The 11,386-nt window shown below is 37.7% G+C and overlaps 1 protein-coding gene across 1 annotated transcript in view; it reads right to left on the minus strand.

Moving 5' to 3' along the window:
• Positions 1 to 170: 170 nt before the first annotated feature.
• The window catches only part of CHDC2 (calponin homology domain containing 2), a 135,108-nt gene continuing 123,892 nt past the window's right edge, over positions 171 to 11,386 (minus strand). The window contains exons 16-18 of the mRNA XM_006881847.1: positions 10,312 to 10,538; positions 2,484 to 2,649; positions 171 to 238 (exon numbers count right to left, since the gene is read on the minus strand). Coding sequence (XP_006881909.1) covers positions 171 to 238; positions 2,484 to 2,649; positions 10,312 to 10,538 — 461 coding nt within the window. The remainder of the gene's footprint in view (positions 239 to 2,483; positions 2,650 to 10,311; positions 10,539 to 11,386) is intronic.

An 11,386-nucleotide genomic window follows, 5' to 3' on the forward strand; every position in this document is an offset into this window, starting at 1 on the left:
TCCCAAGCATGATGTCCCTCTCCAAGGACCCGTCCCTCCTGGCAACATGTCCAAAGTATGTCAGACGAAGCCCCAGAATCCTTGCCTCCAAGGAAGGAGTAGCTTGGTTTAATCCTCTCCAAGATGAATCTGTTTGTTTTATTCCCAAGATCAATTCTTTTTCTTCCAACTTAGGCCACATCTAACCATGAAACAATCTCCATTATCAGCTTATAAAACAAGCCAAGAGTCAAGTGGTCTGAAAAGTATATCAAATGAATTAATTAGAATTTTAATTGCATATTGATGTTATTATGTGCCAAATATCTTCCAATTTTACTAAGTTGCAAGCTTGCTAAAGACAAGAGCTAATGGTTTGTCCACTATTTGAATCTCGAAAATAAAATCTAAACTAATTAATGAAACCTTTTAAATAAAATTGTCCATTTCTGAAGTGCTTGCTGCAGAAGGTCAAGGACTGCAGCCTTCAATATGGATTGAGGCTCAACATCAAGAAAACAAAGATTCTCACCACTGGGCCAGTTGGCAGCATCATGATGGAGGGTGAAGAGACTGAGACTGTTCACAGCTTTAGTTTGCTTGGCTTCACAATCAACACTCTTGGCATCAGCATCCAGGAAATTAAAACATGTATTGCAATGGGAAAGTCTGCTGTTAGGGACCTTTCCAAAGTACTGAAGAGCAATGGTATCACTCTGGAGACTAAGGTGTGCCTGATACAGACCATGGTCTTTACAGTCACTTGCTATGCATCAGAGAATTGGACAATGACTAGGGAGAACAGAAGAAGAATTGATGGCTTTGAGCTGTAGTGTTGGATAAGAGTATTGAATATACCATGGACTGCTAAGAAAATGAACAGGTTAATCCTAGAGAGGGTTAAACCAGGCTGTTCCTTGGAGGCAAGGATTCTGAAGCTTTCCCTGACATACTTTGGACATGTTGCAAGGAGGGACCAGTCCTTGGAGAAGGACGTCATGCTTGGGAGGGTGGAGTGACAGCATAGGAGAGGAAGACTCTGCATGAGATGGATTGATTCAGTGATGGGGTAATGGGGGGTAGGTTTGTCAGAGACAGTGATATTGGCACAGGATAGAGCAGGGTTCAGGGCTGTTCTACATAGGGTTGTTATGAGTCACAGGCAACTCAACTGCACATAACAACAACAACATTTAATATTTAAAATTAAATATAAGAAAAGTTGTAAAAAAGTTTAGAAGTAACACGAGAAATAATCACTTAAAGTTATTGATCCTGGACAGAAATTATTAATGAAATATTCTAATAAATATTTTAGCTCTTTCTCTTCACAGTAATTCAAGAATTGTCAGCCCATGCTTCACAATACACACAAAAATAAATTCAAAATGGGTAAGAGACATAATGGTTACCCATGGTGGACAGTGTTTGGTGGGGTTTCCCAATTAAAACAAGTTTGGAAGCAGGAGTGGCACCCACTTCCGAAATAGCTTGCCTCTGGAAACCCTATGAACCTGGAGAAAGGATGAAAGTTATGCAAATGTTCAGATCTTTTGTTCATAGGGTCGCTCCGAGTTGCCTATGGCTCACCGACACTTAAAAACTGCAACAACAACAAAATAATAATCAAATTCTTAGGAGAAAATGTAGAGGTGAGCTTGTGGTACAAAGCTTTTAGCAATGGATCATCAGATATTACAATTAAAGCATAAAAAAGAAAATAATAGATAAATAAATCCTTCTACTGCATTGAATCAGAGGCTGTAAATTTTAATGGGAAGAGACAGCCTATATTTCTCCTATAGAACAGCTGGTACACCAAAAATACTTAGTCTTTTAGTTAGAATTACAACACACTACAGACTACATCAATAGTGTTATTTTAGAGGTTAAATATTTTAACTGATAGAAAGATTATCAATCTTATGAGCAGCCATTTAAGATGGGCAAGCTTCAGAGTACATAGGGTCACTATGAGTAGCAGGTGACTCAATGGCACATAAAAAGAACAATATTAAACAATAATCATATCAAATCTGGCTATCCATTCCTGATCTCAGTAACATAACAGAACACTAGGAGAACAACATCAACATGCTTATTTTACTCACAAAGTTTACTCTCATATTTTACATACAAGTATGAAAATTTCAGTCCAAGAACCTGGCACTCAAGTTCAGTACATAATCTAAGTTATTGTGCTGTAATTTGACTATTGGTAAGGAGCTACAGTGCAATCCTGAAGGCATATGGTTCAAATCTACAAACTGCTCCACAGGAGAAGGATGGATAATCTTCTCCTGTGCTATTAACTGCCTCAGAAAATCCACTGGAGGGTCAGCTATCGGTTCGGTTCCTTCTCAACGGCACACAACAACAACACATTCAATAATAGGTATTCATGCAACTAAGCCACCACTTTAATGATAAGATGAACAGCTTCTGAGCAGAGTATCAGTGCTTGGAACAGTGTTAGAGATTTCATTTTCTACAATGTTGATTACCTTGTTCCTCTGAAAAGTTAGGAGGATGGTGTTTATCTAGAATATCTGGAATCTGTGGAATGAGTACTTGATCGGGAATTTCAAAATAATCTGGAAGACTCATTTCTGTCTTATATAAAATGGTCCTAGGCTTCTTCAACTCTGAGGCAGTAAAGAGCATTTGAGACTGTAAATAAGCAGAGAAAAATTAAAACATAATCCTTGTAACTTATTTCTAACACTTATACATGCACAAAAAGCATTATGCATTTAGATTCTACATTTTAAAAACTAATTGAGTGGACAAAGGGATTGAAATTTTTCACTTCTGTAGTCCCCTATTATGTAATTGGAAAAAGATAATATTAACAAGTTACACAGGACCAATGAAGTCATTCTTTACTAAGGGATGTTCCAAGTACCTGTGTCACTAAATCATAAGCTAAAAATGTCAATGCTTTGAAGAAAACATTCCACTAGTGAAATAGGTTGAAGAAGAGCTTCTTTTGCAAGTTGAGACTTACCCTCCTTAGGATCAAACTATGAGCTCTAGTTCTTAAAGCAGAACAGAATGAGCTCCTCTCTTTTGTTAGTGACAATTCTGTGAATATATAAAAGCAAGTAAAGTCCCACTTTATAACACATCTTTAAAAAGCTCTTTCTGTCCAGGTTTGATTATTTTTTAAGGTCCTTATGCTGTCATTCATACAATGTGAGTTACAATTCAACCTATGCACATGGTTCCTTAGACACAACTTAATTTAATATTCATTTTCAGAATGGGACACTCTAAGTAAAAACCTGCCCTTTAAGTGTGAGGCAAGGGGGTTGAACTGACTTCTTCAGAAAAGAATTCAAGCTCCTTAAGCAAGGACAGAGCATTTATTATGCACAAAGCCCCGGAGGTAGACAAAAACTGCAGTTTTTTAGATTTATAGAAATTCACCCACTAGTAGGAAAGACAGACCAGTGTAAAATAAAATATTCTTTTTTAAAAAAGGGATTATGGGAAGCCAATGCTAAATATTTGCAATAAACTGAATGCTATTTCAGGAAGTGGGGGAGGCATGGTTCAAGCTAGAGTTCACCCTGAGGCATAAGGCAATCCTTAAGGGTTTACCAGATTCTTGCTTTGTATTTGCTGACTCCTCCCTCCTGAGTCTGGAGGAAGGTTTTTAATAGAAAGAGCTTGGCTTCATTTACATTGAGTTCTCTTTGTGATTTACTTCCTGATAATTTTGAATGAAGATACAGGGAAGCTGGATAGGGGTCTTCAGTCTAGAACTGCTGGGCCCCTGATTTCTGCTCTCTGATCTAATTTATGGCTATATGTCTCATTATAAATCATTATAAAAATACTTTACCCTCAGTCTGCAACGAGGGATCCCTGCAATAATAATCACCAAAAGAGTGCTGCAAAGAGAAAAAAAACCAAAGGCAGAGGGAGAAAAAGACATAGTGTGTGTGTATCATAAAGAATCTATCTGTGACTAACAACCTCTTTACTAAACAATTTTCCTTTTCAACATTATCTTTTGAGAAAGAGGAAGAACAAAGAAAATGGTTTTCAAACACAAAAAGAGAAAGAGAACTATGATATGCTTAAAGATTGAAATCATCCATCATTGAAAATTCATGTTCTAATCATATACAAGTTCAAGCTGAATTTGAAGAAAATGAAATCAAATCCACAGAAAACAAAATTGACCCTGAGTCTATTCCACTCGAATTTCAAAACCGTCTCAGGAACAGGTCTTGAACACCAATCAGTGAAGACAAGATGAGCTGTGGGAGGATATCAAGAATATCATCTGTGAAGAAAAAAAATCATTACAAAGGCAGAGGAGAAAGCAAAGACCAAAATGGATGTCAGAAGAGACTCTGACTATTACACTAGAGTGATAAGAAGCCAAAGCAAAGGGAAGAAATCAAGAAATTAAGGAGCTGAACAGAATATTTCAAAGGGCAGTATGGGAAGACAAAGCAAAATATTGTAATAAAATATGCAAAGAGCTGGAGTCAGAAAATCAAAAGGGCCAAACTCATTCAGCATGTCTTAAGCTAAAGAAACTCAAGAACAAATTCAAACCTTGAGTTGCAATGTGTAAGGATGCTACCAACAGAATATTGAATGATTCAGGAAGCATTAAAAGAAGATGGAAAGTATATACAGAATCACTGAACCAAAAGGAATTGGTTAACACAGAAGAATTTCATGAAACAACATATGAACAAGAGCCTGTGCCAATGAAGGAAGAAGTTCAAGCTGCTTTGAAAGAATTGGCAAAAAAATGTTAGTCTGGGCAAAGAGGGTCAAAGAGAAGAATGAAGAATTCAGAACTCAAATGCTGATGGCCTTGCTTGTTGAAGATAAGAAGAGAAAAGGGCCTTGCCTGTCTGGCTAAGCTAGCAGGTGGCTCATAGATCAGAATGGAATGTCCCTCCCTAAAGACTCTGTTTATAAAAATCCTCCCCAGTAAGTTCACAGTGTGACTTCCCATTCTGCCTCTCCAGGATGAGGAACTCACCCTGAAGCTCCCCTTTCCCCCCTTTAATAAAGCTGCATTAAGCTTTCTCTCCTATTCTCTGATTTCTTCAAGTCCACTAACCTAACCTAACAAAAACAAGGCCTCAGGAATTGATGGCATACCGATTAACATATTTCAACAAACAGATGCTGACCTGAATGCACTCACCAAGTTGTGTCAAGAAATCTGGATTCCAATCAATCTGGCCAACTGACTGGAAGAGATCTGTATTTGTTCCCATTTGAAATAAAGGTGACCCAACAGTGTATGGAAATTATCAAACAATATCATAATATCACACACCAGCAAGATTCTACTTAAAATTACCCTAAAACAACTGGAACAGCACATCAACAGAGAACTGCCATATGTGCAGGCTAGGTTTAGAAGAAGTCATGGTACTAGGGATTTTGGCTAAAAGCACAGAGTACCAGAGGAATGTCTGTGTTTCACTGACTATGCAAAGACATTTGTCTGTGTGGATCATAACAAACTTTGTTAACTTTGAGAAGAATGGGAATCCTAGAACAATTGATTGTGCTTATGCAAGACCTATGCTTGGACCAGGAAGCAGTTGTCAGAACAGAGCAAGGAAACAATGCACGATCTAACATTGGAAAGGGGGTATGCCAGGGATTTGTCCTATCTCCATATCTTTTCAATCTATATGCAGAACAGATCATCCAGGAGGCTGGGTTCTATGAGAAGAAATGTGGCATCATAACTGGAGGAAGACTCATGAGCAACCTGTGTTATGTAGATGACACATCTTTGCTTTCTGAAACTGAAGAGGATCTGAAGCACAAGCCTCCACTATGGACTGAGCTCCACATCAAGAAAACAAAGATTCTCACCACTGGGCCAATTGGTAGCATCATGATAAATGGTGAAGAGATTGAGATTGTTAACAACTTTAGTTTGCTTGGCTCCAAAATCAACACTCTTGGTACAAGCAGCCAGAAAACCAAAAGACAAATTGCATTGGGAAAGTCTGGTATCAGGCACATTTCCAAAGTACTGAAGAGCAACAATGTCAGTCTGGAGACCAAGGTACACCCAATCCAGAATCCAGGCCATGGTCTTCGCAATTACGTGCTATGCATAAAAAAGCTGGACAATGACTAGGGATGGTAGAAGGAGAATTGATGCCTTTAAGCTGTGGTGCTGGGTAAGAGTATTGGATGTACAATGGACTGTTAAGAGAATAAGCAGGTTCAGCCTAGACAGGGTGAAACCAGGCTGCTCCTTGGATACAAGGTTTCTGAAGCTCCTTTTGACATAATTTGGACATGTTGCAAGGAGGGACCAGTCCTTGGAGAGGGACGTTATGCTTGGAAGGGTGGAAGGACAGCACAAGAAAGGAAGACCCTTGAAGATATTGATTAATTCAGTGACTGGGTTAATGGTGGTAAGGGTGTCAGAAACAATAAGATTGAGTCAGGATACAGCAGAGTTCAGAGCTGTTGTAGATGGTATCGTTATGAGTCGCAGGTGACTTGATGGCACGTATCAACAACAATCAGGTGTGGAGAGTTGAACACAAGTCTTCACAGATTTACTATGTTGGAGAAGAAGTGAATATTTTTTTTCACACTATCATATTAATTTTATTTTTCTAAGGGCTCATATTGCAAATTAAGCCAAGCATGAACTTTTATAGACGTGAATATTTTGATCTGAATAGAAGAGATCCTTGAAAAGCACAGCGTGGATGGTCAATGAAAGGGCCATCAGAATCTTGGGCTCTGTTTTTGAGCCAATGAGAGCACAAAATATTGTCATCCTTTTAAAAAAAACCAAACAAACAACTAATTCTTTAATTTTAATTACTTCAAAACTTAATAGTGATCTGTTTTCTAAGGAAACCTTATGGCTGCAGTGGGGAAACAGCTTGTCAAAAACTAACTTGATCAGAGAAGTCAGCACTATGAACTCACTGCTTTTCTGAAGAAGGAAGATATGGCAATCTGCTTCCAGAACAATTTAAAGTCTTGCAAACCCTGTGGAACAGACTTGCTCTGTTCTATACAGTCACTATGAGTTGCAATCTAAATAAGTGGAGGGAGGGAAACTACTTTCAGATAGTTTGAAGACAGTGAAGGTTTTAGAAAATGCTTGATGAAAGCTATTGTGTGCTATAGAGCCATGATATTTATTCCACAGTTCCCTAGATCATAATCTTTCTGGGAGGAGATCCCCAGGACTTTTCTCTTACAGTGTAGCTGATAATTTTGAACCACTAGTCTTTTGGCTGGCAGAGTATGACACATACACACACAAAACGCAAGATGTTAGCAGAGATTTGAAGTAAAAGCTCAAAGAATGGAGGAAGCAAATCTGAAGACTTTAAAAAACAACAGAAGCTTACCTTTTAGAAGAACTGTTCTAGCTATTCTAACAGGTTGCACAATATTTCAAAATGAAGTTATAAAAAAGAGTTCAACATTATTCTATTTTTATGTAAATAATACTTCTCCCCCTTTTTAGGTGCATCTTAGTCTGTATTTGTGTGTGTGTGTGTGTGTGTGTGTGTGTGTGTGTGCGTGTGTGTGTGATTTTAGTAAAAGCTTAAAAAGAATTAAGGTTTACATTCATTCACTAATGTGCTTTCTCCTCCCTCTCCCTCTCCCAAATCACTCTGAAATGTGTGTCCTCTTGTTCCAAATTGCAACTGCCATACATATAATAGCTAATTTTCCATTCCTTTTAGGTTGTATTCCCCTTTATCTATTCTAGTGCAATGTTCATTCTTTCCCTGCTCTACACAGGCTCCTCATGCATTATTTTCCTTTGTGAATGATAAGAATGTTATTTGCTTGGGCATGTATGTAAACATAGTAAATATTATAATTTATAGTAATAATGATAACAGCAACAATATTACATCTATGTGCATCACTTACATATACCAAATAATAGACTAAAACTTGACATAATTATCAGGTTTCATAAGCAGCCAACACCTCTATATTACAAACATAAAACCTGAAGCATTGATGAGCTTTCAGTAACCCACCCATGGGTGCACAGGAAGACAGTATAAGAATTTAGATTCTTACTTTGGTAATCTGAACCCTGAGAGATTCCCTCTGGATCACTTTAAAAACTTTTTAAACTAGTCCCCACCTACTCCCACTTTTTACAAGAGTCATATTTAATTGTTCTGGAGTAGGGCCTGAGCAGTGGTATTACTTCAAAATCTCTAGGCAATTCTAATGAGCAGAAAGTACTGAAAGCCGTGAATCTAGCCATTATAAAAGACATGAACACTGGGAAATTCTGCTTCCACGGAAATTTTTAAAGTGCCAAAGAATAAGGATGTCACTTTTCTCCCCACATTTTAAAATGGTTTTAATTGATATTTTAATGAAAGTTTATAAATCCATTTATTCATTGTTGCACATTTTCCTCCTCACCCCGCCCCAGTTCGCTTTTCTTTTTGCAAAGAAAATTCTTTCATTAATGCCACTGTTATAAAACAAGACTGGCATCGAGGTTGGGGGGAGAAACTAAGAAAAGAGGGGATAAATAATGCACACTGCTTTTAAGCAGATGAGGGAGAGAACTGCTTAAAAGGAATATATTATTAGGTATTATTTACATGACAACAGTCCAGAATAAGAGCTGCATAGTAAAGTGGACTGGGGTGAGGGTGGGGAATTGTACAACAATGATATCATGTCACTTTAAAGATTCATTTCCACCTGGCCCAAGTCATAGCATTTTGAAATGCTTCATATGAGTGTGAAACTGGACAATGAATAAGGAAGCTCAAACAAGAACTGATGCCTTTGATTTTTGTTATATCAGTAGAGATTGTAACTCCAAAAAGTGATGGGTCAGGAAAGAAGACTGCTTCTTCCCTAAAGTTAGTCTGTGGCATTCATCTTAGATCAGAAGTATGGCATGCTTCGCAGAAAGGGATGGTAAGCTCTTGTTTAAGATTTTTTGTTTGTTTGTTTTGCTTTTCAACTCTACTTATCAACTCTTATTAGCTCTTTCCCAAAATAAAAGTCTTAGATTACATTAAAAAAATTTGACGCCTTCAAATTGAGGAGTTGACAAAGAATATTGAGTATTCTGTGTATTGCCAAAAGAACAAACCAATCTCTCTTGGAAGAAGCATAGCTAGAGTAGGCTTCAGAAGCAAGGATGGTGAAACTTCAACTCACTTAATTTGAACATGCTATTAGGAGCAAAAATCTGCTATCAGGGACCTCTACAAAGTATTATAAAGCAATTATGTGAGTCTAGAGACTAAAGTTCACCTAATGCAGGCTATGTTGTTGTTGTTGTTGATTGCCTTTGAGTTGAGCATGACTCAAAGCAACCCTACGAAGAAAAGGTCTGAAGCCCCTCTACAACTATCAACATTTATCAAAGTGCATAGAGTTTCTGGAGGCATGTTGTTTAGGAAGTAGATGCCACTCCTGCTTCTTTGCAATTACTTGTTATGTTTCAGAGAATTGGACAATGACTAAGGATTACAGAAGAAGAACTGTTGCCTTTGAATTGTGGTGATGGAGAAGAGTCTTGAACATACCAAGGACTGCCAAGAAAACAAATTGGTCTGTTTGGAGAGGGTGAAAAGGAGTTTCTACTTGGACGTTAGGATTTTGAAGCTCTGTCTCACATACTTTGAGCACATGGCCATGAGAGACTAGTCCTTGAAGAAGGACATCATGCTTGGAAGGGTGGAGGGACAGTGCAGGAGACAAAGACCTTGATGAGATGGATTGATACAATAAATGGGACAATGGGGGTTGGTGTGTTGGAATTAGTGAGACTGGTTCAGGACAGGGAAGGGTTCGGAGTTGCTGTACATAGGGTCACTATGGGTCACAGAAGACTCGACAGCACATAACAACAACAATCAGGAGCAACCAATCACTGTGAAAGGATATAAAGCTTGGAAAAATAGAGAGCCAGTGAAGGAGAGGAAAATCCTCAATAAGATGGATTGACACAGTAACTTTGCTTAAGCACACAGTAAATGAGTTTAAGTAGAGCAGAGATTGTGTGAACGGCACAGGATCAAGCAGGGTTTCCATCTGTTGTACTCTGGAGTCGCTGTGAGTCAAAGCTGACCTACAGCACCTAATAACAGCATAAAAGGCTATGTTAGAGTGCTTTATTTCTAATTGTTTATTTAATGAGGATTTTTAAAAAGCTAACGTATTGTTTTCCAGAGAAAGAAATAAAACTGCAGCACTCAGTGCAAACCTATCATTTTTCTAAGTTAAAAGAATGATCCCCAATAAGTAGTACCAGTTTTGTAAACACAGAGTTATTTAAGTACATAATCTGTTTTCCATTCCTACCTCATTCATGGTTAGTCCTAGGATGCCAACGGCCACGCGGATACTGCTGCTCTCCAGAGTACCTGTTACCATCCTTCGCTTATACTCAAGTTCTGACATCTGCTTCTGTGCTGCAAAAATAAAAGCTTCTTCCTTGGCTTCATTGGTCAGTGGCAATCTAAGCTCAGTGTCCAGTGTTGAACCATAAGCACAGTTCAAATACATAGTTGCATCTTCACTATTATGCCCTAAAGAAAACAAAAATGTTAGTCTAACAGCAAGGTTGCTACCCAGGATGCATTTGGAAAATGTGAAACATAAAACTGCAGTTACGAACTTTATTAAACAGACCAAGCACAAAAGAATATTTGTAGTAGTCATAATTCAGTGGTTCATGAAGAAATCTCCAAAAATAACAGGAAATACCTTTTTTTAATAAAAAAGGGTTCTAATAAAATGATTCCATCAGAGGCATAATAGTCAACCTGCTCATAAATTTTAATTATTGTAATGCTCCACTCAGAAAGTAGAAGTCATAGGAATATATATATATATATATATATATATATATAGAGAGAGAGAGAGAGAGAGAGAGAGAGAGATCAAAATAAGTGTGTAAGTCAAGATCTGTTATTTTCTTTTGCTAATAGTCTTCTACTTTAAATCTTATTATTTAAGGGTCAGTGGTCAAGAAACAAGAGAGTATTTTATGATCCTATGAAGACATACAGATTTTAAGAGTATTTAAAAAAAACAACAACAAGCAACAAAGACACTGCTATTCAATTGATTCCGCCTCATAAAGACCCTCCCTTCTATCTGGTTTTCAAGTCTATTACTCTTTCTTTTAAAAAAAATTTTATTAATTTTAATGAACATTTGCAAAGATTCATTCTTGCATTTTTCTCCCTGCCTACCCCTCCTCCCCAGTTCGCTCTCTATACTGCACTGAAACAGATGAGGGAGTGAATAATTTAAAAGCGATGTATGATAGGATCTTATGGTTATCACATGAGTCCACAATTAAGGTTGCATAGTGGAATGTACTTGGGGTGGTGGGACGGGTGCGGGGGGGATTGTGTACGAGGGAGGGAGT

Source organism: Elephantulus edwardii, unplaced genomic scaffold (assembly GCF_000299155.1).
Source record: "Elephantulus edwardii isolate Elephantulus edwardi_28Jun2011 unplaced genomic scaffold, EleEdw1.0 scaffold00016, whole genome shotgun sequence".
Lineage (NCBI taxonomy): Eukaryota > Metazoa > Chordata > Mammalia > Macroscelidea > Macroscelididae > Elephantulus > Elephantulus edwardii.